Source organism: Daucus carota, chromosome 6 (assembly GCF_001625215.2).
Source record: "Daucus carota subsp. sativus chromosome 6, DH1 v3.0, whole genome shotgun sequence".
NCBI classification, from domain to species: domain Eukaryota; kingdom Viridiplantae; phylum Streptophyta; class Magnoliopsida; order Apiales; family Apiaceae; genus Daucus; species Daucus carota.
This window is the reverse complement of record NC_030386.2, coordinates 3,363,246-3,386,812: the sequence shown is the minus strand read 5'-3', so window position 1 is coordinate 3,386,812 and position 23,567 is coordinate 3,363,246. Positions and strand designations below refer to the sequence as shown.

At 34.6% G+C, this 23,567-nt stretch overlaps 4 protein-coding genes across 5 annotated transcripts; all 4 read right to left on the bottom strand.

Annotated features, from left to right (window-relative positions):
* Positions 1-4,607: 4,607 nt before the first annotated feature.
* LOC108225126 (uncharacterized) lies at positions 4,608-8,759 on the bottom strand. The gene is made up of 2 exons (XM_017399943.2): positions 8,478-8,759; positions 4,608-5,621 (listed from the first exon to the last, which is right to left on the bottom strand). Exons 1-2 carry the CDS (start codon positions 8,637-8,639, stop codon positions 5,058-5,060), a joined length of 726 nt encoding a protein of 241 aa, XP_017255432.1. The 5' UTR covers positions 8,640-8,759; the 3' UTR covers positions 4,608-5,057.
* Positions 8,760-11,241: 2,482 nt separating this feature from the next.
* On the bottom strand, positions 11,242-13,327 carry LOC108227953 (T-complex protein 1 subunit delta). Its single transcript, XM_017403361.2, has one exon. The coding sequence runs from the start codon at positions 13,096-13,098 to the stop codon at positions 11,503-11,505; it is 1,596 nt and encodes a 531-aa protein (XP_017258850.1). The 5' UTR covers positions 13,099-13,327; the 3' UTR covers positions 11,242-11,502.
* A 905-nt stretch (positions 13,328-14,232) lies between these two features.
* On the bottom strand, positions 14,233-17,144 carry LOC108224956 (beta-glucosidase 44). 2 transcript variants are annotated; one of them, XM_017399728.2, is made up of 11 exons: positions 16,816-17,144; positions 16,599-16,657; positions 16,300-16,375; positions 16,150-16,221; positions 15,957-16,044; positions 15,590-15,842; positions 15,389-15,504; positions 15,081-15,298; positions 14,961-14,992; positions 14,767-14,869; positions 14,233-14,646 (listed from the first exon to the last, which is right to left on the bottom strand). In XM_017399728.2, the coding sequence occupies exons 1-11, from the start codon at positions 17,054-17,056 to the stop codon at positions 14,372-14,374; spliced, it is 1,533 nt and encodes a 510-aa protein (XP_017255217.1). In that variant the 5' UTR covers positions 17,057-17,144; the 3' UTR covers positions 14,233-14,371. The 2 variants fall into 2 exon arrangements, with proteins under 2 accessions (XP_017255217.1, XP_017255218.1); XM_017399729.2 differs by having other exon boundaries at positions 15,392-15,504; positions 16,816-17,143.
* Positions 17,145-19,955: 2,811 nt separating this feature from the next.
* On the bottom strand, positions 19,956-23,256 carry LOC108225106 (beta-glucosidase 44). The gene is made up of 11 exons (XM_017399919.2): positions 22,992-23,256; positions 22,793-22,851; positions 22,348-22,423; positions 22,189-22,260; positions 21,888-21,975; positions 21,522-21,774; positions 21,321-21,436; positions 21,019-21,236; positions 20,906-20,937; positions 20,707-20,809; positions 19,956-20,368 (listed from the first exon to the last, which is right to left on the bottom strand). The coding sequence occupies exons 1-11, from the start codon at positions 23,215-23,217 to the stop codon at positions 20,094-20,096; spliced, it is 1,518 nt and encodes a 505-aa protein (XP_017255408.1). The 5' UTR covers positions 23,218-23,256; the 3' UTR covers positions 19,956-20,093.
* Between the last annotated feature and the right edge of the window lie 311 nt (positions 23,257-23,567).

The following is a 23,567-nucleotide window of genomic DNA, read 5'->3' as shown; positions in this document are numbered from 1 at the left end:
CAAAGCAGATACCTTACATTTTCTCATTGTTTCTTTACTTCTCTTCTGGCTATAAATACATCTCTACCCATTCTGCAACAGGGCACACCAAACTATACCTCTCTCTCACTCTCTCTCCCTAGCTCTCTCTCTCTCTCTCCGCCTATCTCTCTCTCTCTCCCTATCTCTGTCTCCCTAGCTCTCTCTCTCTCCCTCCCTCCCTCCCTCTCTCTCTCTCTCTCTCTCTCTCTCCCTCTCCCTCTATGTTTCTCTCTCGCACACACACTAGATTAATGTATAATTGGTGAAAATAGGACTAATTAGTAGATGGGGAGAGGCAGAGAGGGAGGCACAGGTGATGTTGTTGACAGAAGATAGAGAGCACAGATGATGAAGTGCAGCAAGAGCCTGCATCTCACTCCTTTGTGCTCTCTATGCTTCTGTCATCATCCTTAATTCAGCCCCCTCAAACTTAAAACCCCATCTCTTCACCTATTGCTATATACTATATATGTTACATTTCAAATTAAAGTCGAATGGCCTCCATATAAATTACTGAAGTTCATATGTTTTTCTCTGATTTCATTCTTCTATTCAATTCCGTGTATGATATAATTAATTAGTTCTTACTTGAGGATCATCACCAGATTAGAAGTAGTTGTTTCTTAATTTGCAGTAGTAACTGACATGATTTTATTATTTTTCAGTTTTGATTGAAGCCTTTACTTACAGATAGATTAAAGTGTCAAGTACCGTTCAAGAATGGAAGTGATTATAGCAGCAATCCGGTGAAGTCAATCGATATTACCTAATCAAATAGCTGAATAGAAATGGAAGATCTCAAAATAGCCGATTGCCCTTGACATCGGTATGTTTTAAGTGGTAGGAAATAGGTCGGTATAGGAATTAATCGGTAGGATAAGACTGTGTTGACTGTTTTCTTTTAGGTATTAAGTGGTACGAAATAGGTCGGCAAGAAATTTTTCACCGTTTTTTCAGTATTTATCTTCTCTAAATATTGTAATGTTAAAGAAAATGATTGTTGTGAGAACTTTTTTTTTTTTTTTTTGACAGATGATTCTTGTGTTAATATTACTATTATGCACTTTTAAGAAAGTTATACAACAGTTTTTTTTCCAACTGTAAATTAATACTGGGAATATATCATGATAGGTGGTTAATCTGTATATATCATAATTAGTAATTAATCTGATTAGGTTTACAAGAAATATAATGAACTCTATGTAATTAGGGTTAGGCCAAATCAATGAGATTAGCTTCAATTCCATATAATGATTAAATGATTTTGAAGAACTTCATCAGCTAGGTCTATACATTCAATTAATAACATGCTTCAAAAGTCAAAGCTGCAGATAATGAAATTGACACAACTTTGCAGAATTCTCCATTAATTAATATTTTTCTGAAAATATATTTGGGAGGGACCTTCCTAGTGCAGTACTGCTTGAGCCGGTGCAGTCTGACAGAACTATTATATATATATAAAATGGTCGTATCTCAGCTAAATAAAGTCAGTGTGCTGTTGAAAACTTAAAAGAAACAGACACCACTTGCAGCAGAGGCTCTCTCAGAATAAATCATAAAGCTTGTGTTTTTAACCTTTTATGGAGGGGAGGTTATTGGGTCTTAATTCAAGATTTATAATATAATCATCTTTAGAAGCAGAAAACAGAACTATACAATTCTGTTGGGTGTAGTAATGCACTTGCTAATTAATTTAGTCATCATTTGTACATATGAAAAGGATCAGTGACGGAACCAGGATTTTAAAAAATTATGGACTATAAATTTTGTTGTAAACTGCTGGGAACTTAAATGGCTTCATACTAATTTTTAAAGCTAGTTAGACCATTTCTTATGAAATTTTTTTATTGACTACTCTCTGAAGGTGAACAAAAACTAGGGTTTAGGCTAACCTCCTATATATCTCCGGGCTTCCATATCACCTACTGAAACATATATATTTGATTTGATCTCACAGAAATAATACTTGATTTGACATATGTAAGAGGATTATATATACAAAATCAGTGCTACCATAATTAGTAATAGTGTTGTGTAAACGAGTAAAATTAGTAATTATGCCTTCGGTATGCCTTCGGGACCAGAGCATGTTGCCTAAGTGTAGTTTATTTCGTTCACGTAGTTTGCAGGATATTGCTCGTGGGTTTATCCAGTGTGCACCCGAAAGTCCGGGCTCCTTCGTTAAAAGAAAAAACGAGTAAAAATATGGTGCACTTCAGGTTTCGATCTAACTTTTATATCCTAAATTCAAAGATTTGAATAAACATAACTGATTGATTGTATGAGCAAACCAAGTCTCATAGAAGGTTTGAACTATTAAACAACTGAAAACTATTTTAATATGAAACGTTTTGGCAAGAACACAATAAACAAATTCGTGCGTTTGATAATAATATTTGCACAGATTTGGCAATAACCCATAGCCTAAAAATAGATTTTTTGTGTGCGTTTGGCCTGACCATAGGAAACCTTGTCATAATAATTTGGACTTAATTAACGGAACTAATAGAAATGGCTTGTGAAATATGCAAATTCGGCTCGATATTGTCGATCGACGCAATCGTAATCGAGCTTTTATATATTAGTATTACTATTTATATATTATTAGGGTTGCACTCCAGAAATAACATTTTAAAAAAAAACAAAAAACACTATCATAACACTACATTTTTCATAAAAAAATGATTTGTTAAGACTATAATTACATAGTTAAACACCAATTAAACTTAATATATGAAATCTAACACCACAAACTCATCCAAATTATTAATATGAAATCTAGAATAAAATCAAGAACAGAATCCGGAATGTATATATATATTTTTTACACGACTAATTTACATAAAATCATGTTATTTTCAATTCATATTTATTGTTAAACATGTTAGATATTATTATTATTCACAATAAAAGGTTAATTAGCTTAAAATTAGAATTAATGCAAGTTTTGTATCAGATTCAATATTTGATTCCAAAGTGTTTTTTGTTAATCTTTTAAAAGTATTCTTCTTTGATCTTTGAGCAATGTAAATAATATCTATTATTTAATATAATTGTTTGAAATAATATATATATATATATCTAGGGTAGCACTCCATAGCATACCCTCTTATATGAAGTTACGTAACACATCATTATAAATATATACATAATATATATTCTAATATATTTTTTATGAAATATAATTGCAAATTTTGATTATTAAACCGAAAACGAAGTTATACAATTTTTTTATTACAAAGATCATCTAAAATTATGCAATATCTCAACATGATTCTATAGCAGAATAATAATCATCCAGAATTATTCTGTTGTAGAATCAGTTTCAAAAATATACTTTTTTTCATCAAATTTTAAGTGTTAAATTACTTAAAATAGACATATTTTATAGTATTTTATATTAGAATCACGTTTTATATGTTTTCTATAACAGAATTTATAATAAAATTGATGATTTATAGTGGCGCGCTATGTAACTCCATATAAAGAGTCCCTCTTTGGGATGTTGGCCTATATTATATATCTATACATATATATTACGATCTAAATCTGAGAGTCAAACTCGAGCACAACCTGTCAGATTCGAGCTTCTATAAATATTTAGCGGAATATATCCAAATTTCTAAGCCGGATTCAAATCTATCGAACTTGAGTTTCAAATTTCAATATTACTATCTTATAACCCGTACAATGCACGGGTGATTATAATATTTGTTATTTTATCATATATAGTTTAAATTTAACTAATTTTATTGTAAAAATAAAATTATGATAGAATAATGTGGTTAAATAAATTTTTATTTAACAGCTGAATAAATTCTTAATATTTAAATCCGTCAAATGACTAATTAAAAATTAGATCGAACATATATTTTGATGAGAATGTTAAATATATTTGTTTACATGTTATAATTTAAAGAGATATAAACTCATATATCAATCAACCAATCAACCTTATAATATTTCGTTAGTATTGTTTCGAAAAAATATTTCGTTAGTAATATCTTGTATTCTGTAACATACAGGTGCTCCAGATGAAGTGGGTGTTTGGGAACACCTTCTTCTTGTTTTTTTTCCAATAAAAGTTGAGTTAGCTTATTTGCATGCGTTTGGGTGGAGAAGTCGGAAGTGGCTTTTTAGCTTTTTTGAAGCAGAAGTTAGAAGTTAGAAATGCTAACTTTTTTTCATGATTTGCATTTTTATTAAGTTTTTAATTTTTTAACATGTAATAAATTTTATTTATCAATAGTGTATCTTGTATTTTTAAGATTTGAATTTTTTTCTAATTTACAAATTTAAATTACCAAACACTCAATTGATTTTATAAGTGAAATTATCCAAACACTTTTCATAACTTATAAGTTAAGATCACTTATCACTTATAATCTTTTTCTTTACTTTAAGCAATAAATCACTTCTTTTAAGTTAAGCCAAACGGCCCCGAAGTAAGGTTTGTTTAATACAGGCACACAGCATAATTATTAAGAACCAGGTCATGGGTGAGGCTGTTGTTCCGGGTCCTGGATTCGACTTTGCCTACTCTGGGAACGGATACTCATTTATCGGTTTATAACCCTACTTACTTAAAAAAACCAAAAAAGTAAATAGATAAATATATAGATGTTTAAAATTCGAGGATACCAGGAATATTAGTATCACCAAGTAGAATTATTTATCACCAAGTAGCAGAAGCTGTATCACGAACAGAAACATCAGTGTCGTACCCGGAACTAAACTACTCATGACAGCACTTGCAGTCGGCAACCAGAGAAACAACAGCCAGCATCCCGGGATCAAATTAAGCAACTCCTTACAAGAGAGAAATGCTGATGTCCGAGTATGTAAAGTTTAACAATCTCCCTAAGACTGAACATCCTTTTATACACCCTTCTGATATCGAATGAAAGTCAGATCACAGATGGTTCATGTTTCAGGTTCTTTTGCTCTACGATATTGCAGCAGGCTGCTTAGTTATCACTTATCAGTATAACTGCCACCAACATATACAATTTATTTCATGATTATAGTTCACTTTACGATGTCTGATAACCTGATTCCACATCCTCGGCTTCTTTATGCTCTCTAATGGAATGCTTGTGAAGCTTCCTTGTGAAACTAGTAGTTGTATCCAAGAAATAGAGCACGAATGACATGATCCAGCAACAAAGAAACATTGGTATTGGTCCAAATATCCAAAGGAAGAGAGGGAATGAGAAGTAAAAGGCTCGCAAGCCAAGTGACCAGAATAAGCTCCCTCGGTTTAAATTTCTCGCTACATATTCGATTGACTCTGTACTATCTTTAGAACTAGGGAGGGTGACCAAGAAGCTTACATGAGCATAATACCTAATGCACTGCACATTACAAAGAAATGCAACAAGAAAGCAGAGCAAGATAGTAAAGTACTTGACTGAAGACATAATTCGGGTTTTATTGCCAAAAATGAGTTCTGACGATCGACTGGCAGTGTCTGATGAGCTGCTAACATAAACACTGATTAATGAGCTGAGAGTGATAGCTGCTGTTGCCAGAAGGGTTGATGCCATTATGTTGTTACGAATTGTTTGAACTGCCAAAACGCCATTTTTCACTGGATCCTGAAAAAAGGAAATGGATTTTACTATGAAACTTCAAATAATGCCTAAATAATGATGTAAAAGAATTATAAACTCTACTAAGCCGCAGATGAAGTGTACCACAACAAAAGAGTAGAGCTTCTAGTCGTAAATTGTTAGAATATAAGATCCTGGAAAGGGCCATTCTCTAACACCTTGAGGTTTTAGGAGAATTGGTCACTTGACATGGTATCAGAGCCAGGTTGGCAGAGGACTCGGGTTCGATCCCTGCCACCCCCCAATGTTCTCACAATTTATCGTGGCACGAATGACAAATTAATGCTCCAAAGATGAGCGCCCGTAATCCACTCTTCGACCCATAAATGGGCTCTCGAGTGAGGGGGAATGTTAGAATATAAGATCCTGGAAAGGGCCATTCTCTAACACCTTGAGGTTTTAGGAGAATTGGTCACTTGACATAAATGATATCTACAAGCTCAAACAATGAAAGGAAAGATACTGAATTTTGCACTTATAACAACTATAATCCACAAGACTTGTACAAGTATAACAGTTGATTCCTTCAAGGACCAAAAATTTCAAACTATTTTAAATAGAGTCTTCATTCATCAAGATTTCATAGTGGGGCCAATAAGGCTAAACTCAGTCAAAATATGTATTGTACCCCTCTCTATATATATGTTTTTTACAGGTAAATGAGGAATTTAGCTATCACCATCTTTCTAGCTTCTGCAATGGATGAGGTACATGTTGACAAGTTACTTCCTTAGGACTCCAGGTCACCCTTGTAAGGAATTCCGATTGCACTTTTATTATCAACTGCTATAGAACTGCCACTAATTTTTATTAATAAAAAATTAATACAGGGACAGAACCAATATCGAGTTGAAACAGAATCATCATGCTAGAAGTCATGTAAAAGGGAGAACTTTAAACGAAGATCTCTACCATCAGCCTCTTTATGTAAGACCCAGTTAACTATAGAAAAAGAAATAGTATTCTAAAGACACAAACCCAAGTAATGTAACACAGCATCCTGTCAATCAATCAGTGAATGAATGAAAGGGATCTGACTGAGAAAGGGAAAGTGAGGACAGGGGGTATGAACTCATCAAAGACCCCTTCCAGCTAAAAAAAACAAGGCAAAACAATATGCCCTGCCTTGAGACACTATATAGACTGTCCAAGTGTTTGGATACACAGATAGCGATTGGGGAGGATTCTTAGATGATGGCAAGAGTACATGTGCAAGTGTGTTTTTTCGGAATAAATGATATTACTTGGTCATAAAAAAACAAAAAATTAACAGCCCTATCTCCAACAGAAGCTTGATATGCTTCTGTTGAAGCATTATTCGAAGCTTTTTGGCTGAGACAAATACTGTTCAATTTAAAGAAAGTTCGAAATAATCCAACTATCATATGCTGTGACAATAATTCAGCCATTGCAATTACAGAAATCTCATTGTCGGACCAAGCATAGTAAACTATGCTATCATATCATTTAGGACTTGATGCAAGAGGGCAAATTCAATTGCACTTCACCAGTACTGATGATCAGTTGCAGATTTCAGATAAATTCACATAATTTGAAGATTAACTGAATAGAAAATTAAGAAAAGATATTAATAAGATAACTTGTGACTTCGTGAATTAACAGAAAATTCTACTCATAACTAAATCAAATTGAGGAGTGTTGCCCTAGTATGCAACCAAGAGTCTCCTAAAATGGTTCATGTACCTAATCAACTCTCCTAGGAACAGTCTCGATTTATTTGTCTATCTATATTAGGGCTGTAATTCCATCATCTATAAACAATTCAGTAAAAGTTATAAATGAAATATTATCAGAAAGGTTTCCTTTACCTAATATCTTCGAGTTCTGTTCCCCACATTTGTATCATAATTTAAACTTTCTGTTCAGTTTTATCACTATAATGTTCGTCAATTATGCAGAACAAGCATTCAGTCCCGATTAATAGAAGATGTCTGTGGATGGCTACTCAATATTACAATAGCATGTGGACAGCCAGAAAACAATGAGAAACAGGCCTAGTAACAAAGACTGGATAAAGAACTTAATTAAGATCACAATCTCTGTTTTTAAATTGAAGGGTTGGTGCTGAGAGTAAAAGCAGGTTTGAACAGCTCGCAAATCATTAAAAGGCTGTTGCCCAATGATACATCAAAAGCCTCGCAAAACAGCAAAAGTAAGGTAGGTGAGCGAGTTCAATTAGCAAAACCGTATCTCTTTAGAAAAGTATATTTTCCATAACTAGCATCATATTTACAAAAATTTAAAACTTCAATTGTAATCATTAACAAAACATCCCCAATGAGTACATGCAAGGTCTACATAGATTTTATCCTCCAGTACCTTACTTCTACGTGGGATACACGGGTACATTTGGTTTAATCTAAAATTTATGATCACTTCACTAATCAATTTGTTGAACAATAGGATCCTATAAGGAGAAGTGGAACCAGAAATCAAAATAAGTACGGCATTAGATCCTAGAATTATAATTACCTATTGATTGTTTGGATTAGTCGGTTATCAAACGAAGAAATATACTGATTTTAGTACTAAAACATAACTGAGATTTTTTGGCCAAGCCGGGGGCTTCTGCCTGGGTTAGCCACTTAGCGTCGCCCAGATTCTCGCCCCATTTAATTCACCCAATTCTCCAAACCTACTTACCTGCCTTATAATATACCAAATTCAACTAGTATGCATAACCTGATCAGTCGAGATGCGAGCACGCTGGCCCGGACACCGGTTAACAAGAAAAATACATAATTCAATTCACCACAACAACAAAATACACATAGCATGACCACAAACATCAAGGATGAGCAGAGATAGAGAAGTCCATACAGCCATCATGCAGAAAACCCATTGATGGCGGCTCTGAGCATTGATCCCAATCACAGTTCTTGTGGGGCGTCGCTTAATAGTGAAAAGAAGCCACACATGATACACACACAACACCACCACACCTGAAGGCACTAGAATATAATCTAACTCCCTCTCTTTCATCTCAATCTGCCCTTTGTTTTTCTTGGCTTTTAATGATTCAAGTGAGATTGAACTAGAGTGAGTGTTGAGACACGAATCTTCCACTTGGTTTAGTTGTGGGGTGATGTAGTTAAGGTTATCTATGTGTCGTGTCACCTTTTTTTTTTTTTTTCACCGCCTCATTGTGGGAATGTGTGTGGTTGCATGATTCATGGGAAAAGTCTTGGTGTCCATCAATTAATAAAGAAGAACTAATTGTCTTGCTGTCCATTTTTGTTTGAGTTTATTGGATTTGGTTTATATAGTCGATTTAAATATTAAAAAAAAATCTGATTTTTGAAATCATCAATTCAATCCAGAATTTCTAATATTTTGATGCGGATTCAGGACCCCCAATTTTTAATATTGAACTCGTTTTGATGGGCTCGGCTCGTTTAGTTAAACGAGCTCGAGTCCGGGCAGAGGTTTTGACTCGTTTCGTTAAACGAGCTGGCTCGGCTCGACTCGTGAAAATTAACGAGTCGGATTTCGATAGCGTTTTAGGCTCGATTTAGTGTTAAATTAAACGAGCCGGCTTGCCCAACTCGTTAAACTCGGCTCGTTTAGCTAAACGAGCTAGCTCGACTCGTGAAAATAAACGAGTCGAGTTCGGGTAAAGATTTAGGCTCGTTAAAGAAAACGAGCCGGCTCGGCTCGGCTCGCCGGACCGAATAACAGCCCGACTTTTGATATACAACAACAACTAAGGCATATTAAATTTGCGAAGAACACGAAATGGTTTATTCTTCTTTCAAGAATCTCATCCCTTCACAACTTGTATAGCGTAATCTTTCCGTGTTAATTTTCCCTTAGTTATAATTTCACCGTAATATATTCACTCTGTTCTTATATTTTCTGACTTATGTAAGTCAACATGTTTTCCTTATATAATCAAAAATATAATTTTAAATTATTTTTTCCAAACAAAAATATTGATGCTATTTCATTGAATTTTTCTTGGCTTATAAATTAGAAGTGACTTATTCGTTTTGTTTGACTAACGATCTCATTAATCAAATTTAAATTTATAAAGTCAAATCCTTAAAATTGCTAATTTTTTTTAAGACATATTTTATGATAATGTATTAGTATGTTAATAACTTCTATACTATTGTCAATACGAAAAAAAAATTATTCAAACGATGAATCCTTCTTTCAGCTAAACCAAAGGTACCAAACGTCCTGTTACATCTACTTGTATTCACAAAAAATAATATTAAAAAATAACAAATCTTGCTACATGGTCAAAACACCTGAGTGTCAACTAAAATATGTTTTAAGCAATCATGCCCAGTAAATTGATCACATCTAAACATAGATTCAGTTTCTGGAGAACAAATTGTACATATTTTGATAAGCATTTCTAAAAAAAAACATATTTTGATATAATGTAAAGATGCATAGGAAAAAATTTAGTCTGAATCCGGATATTAAGCATGGTGAAGCCACAGACAAACATCTGAACAGATCCATGAACACCATAACAGAGCTACCAAAAAGGAAACATCTGTATACAGTAAATACAGCTAAAGAGACGACAAACTAGGAAGCTAAGTGTTTCAAAAAAAGGTCTTCCCTAAGCATGCATCAAAGTCTTGCATTGTACTATAGTAGTATATCTGAAAATATATACTCCGACAGATTGGTTAGAGAAAAAGAACTACCTTTCATATCTACTCTACATGAACTACCTTACATATACAGGTTGATAACTATGCCACATATATGTCGTTCATAGATGAATTTCAACATATGATGGGAGCCAATAACGAAAATGACTGGGTATCGAGTACAAGAACATGAATTGTAACATAAGAGTAACTAATAGCAACTAATAGCTCCAGTATTACTAGATATAAACAGGCTTTAGGAAAGAGAGAACAAGAAAATGAAGAAAAAGTATAAGAAAAGAAAAGACTATGAGAGCACCTAATACTAAAGTGAGTATATAATACGGTAAGGGCAGGGCAATATGCGAACTGGTAACACTAGATATGTCATTACATTACCATATTACAATTTTCCCAATGCATGAATACCGCTTCAACTCTTCAATTCTAAGGCAGTCGATTTTTAGAATAATAGAATTAGTGTGAAAACTAAAAAGACAAGAAGAGCCAGAACTAAGCCTTAAGTACCTATGCCATCTTTCATTTGATATATACAGTAGCACTCTGATTTGACCACTACAGAAGATATATACCAACTCTAAAGAAACCTCAGCAAATGATAAGTAGCCAAAAAGACTGAAAATTAGTACTACGAATATTGTAAGATAAGAGCAACATGTCATACACCGCTTCTGCCTGATACAATACAGGGTCTAGATAAGACCGGACAAAAGATGAAAAGAAATATAAGAGATTAAGAGAACAAATCCTGCTTAAGAGATTTAACAAAACTAACCTTAGAATATGATAAGGTAACGGGAATATATGCGTTGGTACATGATACATATCATTACGTAACACTGATACAATATGCTTATGTTTTGCACCAACTCATACAAAGAGGAAGATTAAACTTCCACCATTCCAGTTACAGCAATGCATCTACAGATGCAACTGCAATATAAATCATCAAATATCCAAACATAATAATGCATAGCAAAACAAAATAATAATATAAGTGTACTGATATTACAGTGTTCATCATAACCTTAAAAAAAGAAGAGCCAACATAACTAATAATGCTAAAGTGACCACATCACCACAAACGAGTCAAAATTCATCTAGCAAAGTTTCTTACAAAATGGCAAAGCAACTAAAACATTAAAGACAGAAAGATATTAAGAGACAATACCATAAACAGTTTTCATGCAATCATTCCCATGCTATGATCAAATCTACCTCACTGTTACAATGTCGTCAATCTTCAAGATCATTCGCACACATTCTGTCGCCAGAGAAATCGCACTTGTGCTCACTAGCAGAGGCTGCACAACATTTTCCTCCAAGATATTGGTAATTTGTCCCTTCCTGACATTAATCCCAGCATTGATCTCCCCCTGTGCATGCCTGTTGCGAAGCTCAGTTACAATGAGAATTGGGTTCAAACCCGCATTCTCAGCCAGAGTATACGGAATAACTTCTAAAGCCTCAGCAAACGACTTCACACAGTAACCTTCCATACCCTGCAACACCTTAGCCCAAGCACCCAACTGCCTCGAAAGTTCAATCTCAGGCGCCCCACCTCCAGCAATCAAAAACTTCTTGTTCACCAAGCACCTCACAACACACAAAGCATCGTGCAAGCTCCTCTCCGCCTCATCAAGAACCAGCTGATTTGACCCCCTAACCAACACCGTAGTCGTCCTCCCCATCTCCTTGATCCCAGTAATCTTAACAATCTTCCTCTCCCCTAGCGAAACCTCCTCAACCAAATCTGCAAACCCCAACTTCTCAGCCCTAAAATGCTCAATATTTGCAATTGGCAAACAATTCAAAGTTTTTGTAATAAACTCAATCTCATCCCTCTCCACATCCTTAACCACCAAAATCTTCGCTTTCGCCAAGTAATGCAATGACAACTCTGTAACCGCATCCCTCAAAATACTCTTCTGAATCAACAACACATTACAACCCGTCGCCTTAATCTTCTTAATCATCCCCAAAATATAATTCCTCTCCTCCTTCAAAATCCTATCCATCTGCGTATAATCACTCACCACTATACTCTGCTCAATATCTGTCTTAGGAGGTGATATCTGAAACTGAATCACCCCAATTTTTGCATTCTCAACCCTAGTCAACCGACCTGAAGCATGACTAACTTTCTTATCAAAAACCAACCCTTTAACCAACTCAGTATCATCAACCGTCCCGCCTAGCTTCTTAACAATCTTGACATCCCTCAAATCAACTAAATCCGGTTTCACCGGGTCCACGACATTCAAAACCGCATCAACAGCCAAAGGGGCCAACAAACTCGAGTACTGTGACACCACCTTACTATTTAAACTAGTACTTGCTGACTTAATCAAACTCTCCCTATCGGATAACTCAACCGGAACAGACATAGCAGTTAAAACATCAATCGATTTCAACGAAACTTTATGTAGAGCTTCCGAGATTACCGTCGGGTGGACGCCGGCGGAAAGGAGAGTCTGGCATTGTTTGAGGAGAGCGCCGGCGATGACTACGACGGTGGTGGTGCCATCTCCTGCGACGATGTCTTGCGACTTCGAGAGCTCAACGAGGAACTTGGCAGCAGGCTGGAGGACTTCCATTTTGTTGAGAATAGTGGCGCCGTCGTTGGTGATGATGACTTCGCCGGAGGCGGTGGAGATCATCTTGTCCATCCCTTTGGGGCCGAGAGATGTGCGCACGGCGTCGGCGACGGACCGGGCGGCGTTAATGTTGGCCATCCGGATGTCGTCCTTGCGTTTGTTGTCGACATAGCTCTCGGTTTTAGAGTAGGGGGAGGATTGGATTGCGGCCATTGGAGCGGAAGAGATCGGGAGAGAGCGGAGAGATCGGGAGAGATTTGGGAGAGATTTCGTGGGTAGGAGAGAGATATGGGAGAGATTGCGGGAGAGAGATTTAAAACCCTCGAGAGTCTGAGAAAGAGTGTTTTGAATCGGGGAAATGAAGGAGAAACCCTAGATTTGGAAGTGGGGTGTGTTTTGGGTTTTGATTAAAAAAATGGTGTTACTTATAGAAAATATTTTTTAAATGAGAAAAATGAAATTTATAACGGAAATATCTTGTGTATTCAGGAAGAAGCGGGCCTTTACTCTTTAGTGTTTGGGCCTGGTTTTTACTTTCATTCTTTGCTGGTCAACACTTAAACAGCGTGCAGTAAAATAATGGTTATTTCAAACAGAGGAACCAAAAGATGGTTTATCGCGATATTTTTCCTGTATTCATTTCTTGTATGTTAAAAATAATATTTTAATGATAAAAATAAAGTATGGTTGGAGTAATATATCTATACTAAATTTATAATAATTGAATATATAATTATTTGGTTATTGTTTTATCATCCCTTATTTTATTTTATTTTCTCTAATTTTAATATATATAGACACAGAAACAAATGAATAAATAAGAATATGACACAAGATAAAAAATATCGCCTTCTCACAAATGAAAAAAAAATAAGAAACACGAAATTATGTTTTAAAATTGATCAGAAAACGCATTAACAGGTATCATACTTAAAAAATATTTACACAAAATTGATCAATATTTATTATTCCCAACTACCAATTTACAATATAAAAAACATCGTAAAAGTTAAATTTCTAAAAAAATAAAATATAGCTGATCGCATTTGGAAGGCAAATGTAGCCTATCCGGATTTAATTCATGTACTGGAGAATGATTTGAAGCATTAATGCAAATTATCTCTTTCTGGCAAAAAAAATATAATCAATTTATTAATAATATTCAATTATATTTTAAAAATTATCATAGAATTTCTAATGCAAAGAAAGGTAGGTATCAATACTATTAAATTAGTAATAAAATGATGTTAAAAATTAAATTACGAGTAATAAGTTTTGAATCATATACTCATTCTTTAAGTCTTGAGTTGTCCACAAAAACTTGCAATAGAATACAGTTGACAGTACTATAAAAAAACAGAGTATGAGAATTCATTGCAATTTAAGTCGATATCTGAAGCTTTATTGTTACTGTGGTACTCTGGTACCTAAACTCTTGCTACTAAGTCATAACCAGCCATATCATGAGATTCGAGACTCCTGAAATTTAATGCTTTCTACTAAGCATTTTCTGGAACCAATAAGCTGACATTTTTGGAGTCCTCTTAAGGGTCTTAAAATCGACAAAAGTTATGCCAAATCTTGATGTGTAGCCTAATCTCCATTCAAAGTTATCAAGCAATGACCACGCAAAATAGCCTATTACGTTCGCCCCCTCATCGACTGTCTTCTTCAGCTGCTGTATGTAAGATCTGTAATAGTTTACCCTTTGTGTGTCTTTTAAACCATCAGGAATGGTCACGTTTCCGGGTTGATCCATGCCTACAATACAACCATAATCGTTGAATGAGGATACAACTCGAAACCCCTTCACATTGCAGATAGATAAAATTTAAATTTCTATGAACTAGTGTTAATGTTAATTAGTGTCCGACATCTCACCATTTTCAGCCAAAATCATAGTAGGATTCCCGTATCGTTCTTTAACATACATTATTGCTTTATACAGACCCCATGGTACTTCGTAGAGCCAATAAGAATATGCCTGCAGGTTTCCAAATTCACCAGCTTAAAAATTTGACTATTACCAGAAGAATAGATCATATGTAGTGTAGCATAAATTTGATTTTACTAACCTTTGGACCAATAGGAACACCATTTTTCTCATCTGCGGAGTAAAACAGCACATATAAGGGGAAAGAAATGCAATGGAGATTTCGCGTATCAGAAAAGGGGGAATTAGGATAACAACTTACAAACAAATCCAACTTGCCAGTCATTTTGATAACCAGGAGGCATTGATTTATTGACTGTGACATGTTGCATGTAAAAAGCAGTGTACTGGTTTATTCCTATCACATCTGCAGACCCTTTTACTATGTTCACCTCTTCTTTTGTAAACTTTGGCAGCCTATCTTTAACTATATTTTGCATGGTTTTCGGATACTCTCCGTATACAATTGGATGAAGAAACCTGCAGATAGATAACTACAGTTCTTCATAAATAGCAACAAGAGTAAAACATGAATTCCACTATTTTATTTGAAAGTAGAGGAACTTATACCACCCTAAATGAAAGTCTCTTGCTCTTTGAGCTGCATATTCATCAGATTTTCCTCGAGTCAGAGGTTCATACCATACAAAATCTAAAAGAATTCCAATCCTTCCTTTCTGTGATTTCTGAAAACCATAGCTTATAAGTCAGTAACAGGTTTTTTATTGCAACCTAACATAAATTATAGTAATCTAAGAATGCAAATCTTACTTGATACTTCTCACGATATCTTTGAACTGCAGAAGCATGACACAAAATCAAATTATGAGCTGCAACATAAGGCTCGGTCCCAGAATCTCCCGCAGTGCAGTTTCCATATGGTTGAGAGCATCTCGACGGTGCAAAGTAACCATTGTCATACCCGAGAGCAGCAACAACTCTAGGTTCATTAAATGTAAACCAGTTCTTAACTCTGTCTCCATACATTTTGAAACAAAAGTCCGCGTAATCAGCAAAATCTTTCCTGTACCAAAGAATCACCTTAATAAACTTTACCATTGTCAAAAGTGAGTTAGCTGTTCTGAAAAATAAAAGTTCTTGTATAAAACAGGTAAGAAGCATATTCAGCAGAACTTACACTACTTGGCGGCCTAACCATCCATTGTATCTTTCTTGAAGGGCTTGAGGAAGGTCATAGTGATTAAGATTAGCATAAGGAGTGATGCCTGCATTAGAACATACCACGAAACGCATTCGTTTCATTCTCTAATATGTCCGTCAAGAAGTCTTACAAAAAGGGGAAACAAATGTTAAGTAGTTTATAAACATGCCTTTCTGCAGCATGTAATTTATCAGTCTGTCGTAATACGCAACTCCCTTCCAGTTAACTTTCCCAGTTCCATCTGCACACATTTTTGTCATAAATTACAAGCAAACATTCACATATATCAACAAGGACTGCTGATGATAAGTTCTTTTACTTGGAAAAATCCTGGACCATGATATCGAAAACCGATAGGCATCAAAGTTCAGTTTGGCCATGAGGTCAATATCTTCCTGCACAAAAACATCATTGACAATTAAAGTTAGACACTGATTTGCAATGGCTTAGTTTTCCATGATTTAATTACTAAAAAATTGATAAATTTTATCAGTGAGTCGAAAAACTCTATGATGTGACTTCGATTACTTTGCATCTTATCCTCCCAGACCCTACATTTAACTACCGGGTATTTTTGACATGGTTTAATTCACAATAAAACTTATCACCGACACTTACTTTGTATCTATGATACTGGTCTACAGTGACTTCCCCAGAAGCATTATTTACTTCAAGTCCTGTTTCAAGTATATAAAAAAAATTAAATATTAAATACAATAAATCCGAGCGGGCTTGGCAAAAGTCCAAAATGAACAATATCATACTACTGAGGAGTTAATGGGCGTTGCTCGGCCTTATGGAACACGGAAAATGGAAATGAAGAGTGAAAATGTACCAGGTTGTCGAAGAAAGACATCCCAGATGCTATCACCACGTCCATCTTGATGAGCAGCTCCTTCAACTTGATAAGCAGAAGTTGCTGTTCCATAAATGAAGTCCTTAGGGAAGCTGTCTCTGCTCAGCCCACCGGTGTCGAGCTCCGTCGACTCCGGTGAAAACTCCAGCTGCCCGTCAGCCAGGGCTAGCAAATAAAGCACCAAGAAAAGTAATGGCCATCTCATTTTATTTGCCACCATTGTTGTTGTTATGCGGAGAAGAGAGGTTGCTGTTGTTTCATGTGAGAGTGGAGTATATGGGAAGTGTAATTTATAAACACGTCAAGTTTTCATGTAGAGTGAAAAAAATGTCGGAAATTTAATATCGGAGAGAGCGAGGATCAGACTTAATCGGTGAAATTACAGAAAAAGAACAAATTCGGGGATTAATTAGATTGATCGATAATTAATGGAATAATCGGATATTTAATCAGTTTAACGAGTTACGAGTTTCGCTAGTTACGAAACATGAAATAATGGATAATTAATCCCTGATTTTTAGAACGAAGCCTATGAGCTGAAAATGTAATGGTGAGTCCGGGGATAAAGAAATCATTAGATATGAGTAATTTTTATAAATTTATTATTTTATAATTTTTTATTTTACGTAGGAACCCCAGCCGTCACCCTTGAGGAGGTGTGTAGCACCGAGTTTTATTTTGGTGAGTATTATTTGCTTAAATCGCTTAAATTAATAAGTGTCAAATCTTTCCTGTTCAATTTACGAATTAAATTTTTACTTATAATCTCTCTCTTTCATCTTGAAACAAAATTCACCGTACACCAAAACCAGCAGTGTCTGTGCCTCTGTTTTCATCGATGCATCTCTGAGTCATGATTTATTATTTATTTTTATCACATTTATTTATATCCTGTGTGGATGTCAAAATTAATCTTATCTTCGTGTTTCAGACAAGAAACAAAGCATGTGTGTTAATCGTCTGTTATATGACCCAGCTCGGGCTGCACGTGAACTTTCTTCAAAAAAAATTATACATTTATATTCACTTACGTAGTACTTCTATTTTTTAACCGGCTCATAAATTTTTAGTTTAATCAAAAATAATATATTTGATTATCCAAAATTTATATACTCGTTTGTCATTTTTAAATAGTTTTAAACATAATTATGAATTAATCATCAATATCTTTCAACTTTAACAAGCATTAAGATTATTATCCAGTTTATAAGTTATATTGTTGAACATAATATTGTGTAATTTATAAAACTAATTGTTCAGTGTTTTGATTACAATGTTTATATATATAAAAATAATTTTTATTTTGTCGGATATTTATAATTATAAATATCGTAGAATAAAGATAACAAATTTGATTGAATACATTATGGGGCCGTTTGGACAAACTTAAAAAAAATGATTTCTTTTGTTAAAGTCAAGAAGTGAGAAGTAAATAAGTTAATAAAGAGTTAAGAAAATAAGTGAAAGTTGTGACAGAGAAGTTAGCATTCTCAATTTCTAAAAATACTTCTACTTATTTAGACAAACAGGTAGAAGTCAGCTTTTGCTTCAACTAAACAAATACACCCAATATTCTAATATTTTTGTGATAGGAGTAATAAATTATAAACATTCCAAATTACAAAGGAGTAAAAAATTGAGATGGGAAGAAACACAGGCGTCCATGCTCCATTTTTATGGCCCTGAGCTCCTAACATAAACCGGTAACTTGATACTTTCGAGCATCTATCTATCGTGGAAGGCCTCTCGAGGATTTTATGAGACAAGTGAACAAGTGATTTTCTGACGAGCGTGAAGAAAGTATGGAGGTTCTTTCTTTTTGGACCATATGCCAAAAACAATATTCCCAAGATAAAAAGTTCAATCATGCAGAAAAGCAAACTGCAAGTTGAATAACGTGCTCGTGCCCACGCAATTCATGAATTCACAACATGATATACTATGCGGCAGGTCATTGTCACGTCGATAAGTCGAATCGACAGAGGTTGAACTTATTAACTAATCATTGATCAAGTTGAAAAATTTATAATGATTAATGAAATGATATATTTAATATATATCTTATACACAAGATTTTTTCAAATAAAATTGTAACACTTCAATTCTCATACGTATAGCAACCACAAACTAGATATATTAATTATAAACATAATTTCTTCCTTCTTTCATGTACACATATTAACACACTTATTATACTAATATGGAAACAAAATATATAAATGAATTATATTATTCAGGTATGATTGACTTATACATACATAAAAACACATATATAGATTTATAAATTTAGATTAACTCGTTGATTTAACAGGTTCATAGATTTTTTTTTATTTTAATTTTTTATTGAATTTTGTACTTGTCAACTGACTAGTCGATAATTCGCATATCGATCTCTCCGATCAATTTTCCTAACTTGAATAGTCTAGCGTCATGACAACAATAATGTAGATGATATTTCAGTACATGAGAAATTTAAGTTATAACTGGCCTTCAACATAATAAATCTGAGAAAAGTGAGAACCGAATGAATGTTGAAAAAGCGAGAACCGAATGAGAAATACGAAGAAGACGACGACGCCATTATTTCTACGTTAGTATGATACGACAAACTTGTGATTTCTATACCACACAGTTCAAATCCAACTGCAATTTGTAATCTCATAATCAAATTTTTAACGGTTGACTTTAAAGGTTGTAACAAACAAATGATTAAATTTACTATTTAAGAAGATGAATGAATAGGAAATTTCTTTGTAATAATATGAAAACTGTTCTCTCATAAGTCACACATATGACAAGAAGTTAAGAATAGAAATGAAATTTATATAGGATGGCCTACGATGTAATTTCCAGAATTTGTTAGAAAAGGATGGTCCATGAGTCATGACATTCAATAATTGATAAAGAGAAAAAGAAAATGGTCCAAATACAATTGAAATATCATTGGTAATTTTGTGCGTCACTACTGAGCTTGTGTAAGTGAAAGTGGACGTCTGGTTGTTGAGACTTTGAGACGTTGAGTAGCCTGACAGTGCTATGAAAAATGGGTCACTAAATTCTCGGAATGAGTTAAATAGCGTTTTGGTCACTCAACTGATCAGAAACTTGCAATTGGGTCATCCAACTCAAAAAACTTTCATTCACATCATTATACTCTTAAACATTTTCATTTAGGTCACTGGCCGTTACAATCGATAATTTGTTTTTCATTTGAGCAACGGATTTAGAAAATACATGCATGGAGCATAATCTGCAGTTCAATTCTTTTTCTCCAGCATTTTCTGGAACCAATATGCTGACATTTTCGGAGTCCTCTCAAGGGTTTTGAAGTCGACAAAAGTTATGCCGAACCTTGATGTGTAACCTAATCTCCATTCAAAGTTATCGAGCAATGACCATGCAAAATAGCCTATTACATTAGCCCCTTCATCAATTGTTTTCTTCAGCTGCTGTATATAAGCCCTGTAGTAGTTGATCCTTTGTGTGTCTTTCAAAGCATCGGGAATGGTCACGTCGCCTGATTGATCCATTCCTGCAATTCAAGTCATCGGTAGATTAGTTAGAACTTACACCTCACCACAGTCAGGGGCGGAGCCAGAAAATTGATGTTGTGGGGGATAAATAAAATAAAAACTCTAAAGCTAATTTGCGTTCTTAGTCTCCTCTGGCCCCTGCGTAGCTCCGCCACTAATATACATGAACAAGAAGGAAAAGGAACTTATTCCTAATCAAATAAAAGTACTCTTGTGATTGGTTCTTTCTGAATTCAGAAATATTTATTTGCAGAACTTGCTTAGAAAAAAGATCAAAAGGCCCTTATTTGGCAATTATCTATAAATCAGCGGTATTGTAAGGAGTCTGACATCTCACCGTTTTCAGCCAAAATCATAGTAGGATTCCCGTATCGTTCTTTAACATACATTATTGCTTTATACAGACCCCATGGTACATCATAGAGCCAGTCTGAATGTGCCTGCAAGTTTGCGGAGTTCAACAGCTTATAACTATAGTTAATTGTTAGAAGAAATTACTGCAGAATATTGTACTGAATAATATCGATCAGACTAACCTTTGGACCAATGGGGACACCATTCTTGGCATCTGCAGAATAATCAACATTCATAAGGGCAAAAGCAACAACATTGTAATTTCGTATGATAAAAATGGAGGAGATTAACTTACAAACATATCCGACATGCCAGTCATTTTGGTAACTTGGTGGCACTGATTCATTGACTGCAACGTGCTGCATATAGTAAGCGGTGTACTGGTTTATGCCAACCATATCTGCAGAACCTTGTACAATTTTTATCTCTTCTTTAGTGAACTTTGGTAGCCTATCCTTAACTATTTTTTGCATATTTTTAGGATACTCTCCATATACAATCGGGTGAAGAAACCTGTAGAAACACCAAAATACTTAATTCTATGTCGTGGTGGCATCCCCAGTTTTACAATAATTATTATAGTACAAGAGCTCATACCATCCCAGATGAAAGTCTCTTGCCCTTTGAGCTGCATATTCATCGGATTTCTCTCCTGTAAGAGGTTCATACCAAGTAAAATCCAACAGAATTCCAATTCTTCCTTTCTGCGTTTCCTGGAATTCATAGTAAGTTTGTAAAAAACTTCTTCAACAAGAACAAAATTTATGAGACTAACATATATAAGACCGTGAATCTGACCTGATACTTTTCGCGATATCTTTGAACTGTAGAAGCATGACACAAGATTAAGTTATGAGCTACAATATAAGGCTCTGTTCCAGAATTTCCCGCTGTGCAGTTTCCATATGGTTTAGAGCATCTTGATGGTGCAAAGTAACCATTATCATATCCAAGAGAAGCAACAACTTTAGGTTCATTAAATGTGAACCAGTTCTTAACTCTGTCTCCGTACATCTTGAAACAAAAGTCAGCGAAATCAGCATAATCTTCCCTGTACCATGGAACAACATTTTCAACTTTTGAAACAACTGTAATAAAGTGTTGTTTGTTTGTAAGATATCTAGTGATTCTACAAGAATGATAATGATTTGTTGCAATACGTACACTACTTTGCGGCTTAACCATCCATTGTATCGCTCTTGAAGCGCTTGGGGAAGATCATAGTGATTAAGATTTGCATAAGGAGTAATTCCTGATAAAAAACAACAGAAAGGCCTTCGTTTCATGAAAATTTGCGAATTACATGTTTGTAGCATTCTATTTTCTTTCAGTGATTTCTCCAGCATTAGATTTCTTTTATTTGATTAGTAGTCCAAACTCTCGTTAACCATAATCATTAACATTTAAATTACAAAGTCTTACAAAGAAAGAACAAACATCACGTAAATTTGGAGTATTAACTTGCCTTTCTTTAGCATGTAATCTATTAATCTGTTGTAATAAGCAACTCCCTTCCAGTTAACTTTTGCCGTTCCAGCTGCATACAACTCAAACATCAATTAGCGAGATCTTTACTTATCTGTACATTGATTAAGCAAAAGTGAATAGGTCGCCAGGTTTTTACTTGGGAAAATTCTGGACCATGATATTGAAAACCGATAGGCATCAAAATTTAGCTTGGCCATTAGATCAATGTCCTCCTGCACAGAAAGATCTGATAATTATTTTCTCGATGAAGGGTTGAAATATAGCATTAGATTCATTTGGGGACTACTCTAACACCTTAAAGTTTTAGATGGACTAGTTATCAACACAGTATCAAAAAATGAGATTTCGAGTGAGAGGGAGTGTTGAAATACAACATAACATTCATTTGAGGTCTTTTTCTAACACCTTAAAGTTTTAATGGGCTGTTCTCAACAAGATCACATAAGAGATAACATTCAGTACTTAATCCGCAATGGTGTAGATGGCCCGGATAACTTCATTATTAATTATCATTTAACAGACAACCATCTTATTTGTAAGTTTATATTGCAAGTGCAACAATAATTATGACTACCACTTACTTTGTATCTGTGATACTGATCCACAGCAACTTCACCAGAAGCATTATTTGGTTCGATTCCTGTTTCAGAGTAGATGAACCTCAAGCAAGTATTAGTATAAACTACTAATTCATACCATGAAAAATAACTAAACTACTACACACTGCAGAGTGTTGAGCTTCTGCTAACCAAAACTCGAAAACAGATAAGATTCGAATACCGGGTTGTTTAACAAAGACATCCCAAATGCTCTCTCCACGTCCATCTTGATGAGCAGCTCCTTCAACTTGATAAGCTGAAGTTGCTGTTCCATAAATGAAGTCCTTGGGGAAGCTGTCTCTGCTCAGCCCACCGGTATCCAGCTCCATGGACTCCTGCGAAAACTGGCCATGAGCCAGGACTAGCAGATTAAGCACCAGCAGAAGTTCTGGTCTTCCCATTTTCATGCAGACAAGAGTTGTTTGGGATGAGACTGAGAGTTCCTTCTGATTTATAGTACATTTTAATGGATTAATAGTAATGGATGAATTTTAACTTATTAGAAATAATTTTGATTCTAGGTAGATTTTACGCAAATTCTTGAAAAATAGATATAAAGTCTTTATGATTTAAGTACAAATCTTCTAGATTCTCGAAAAGATTACTAAATACATTAAATATAATAACAAATCCTTAAAGTCCATCGCTATGAAATAAATTCATCAAATTTTTTAATCAACATCAATAAACACTATCAAAATTTTAAGATGATTAAAAGTCCTTATCATGTCCAAGACTTGAAACCCTCATTAATGTC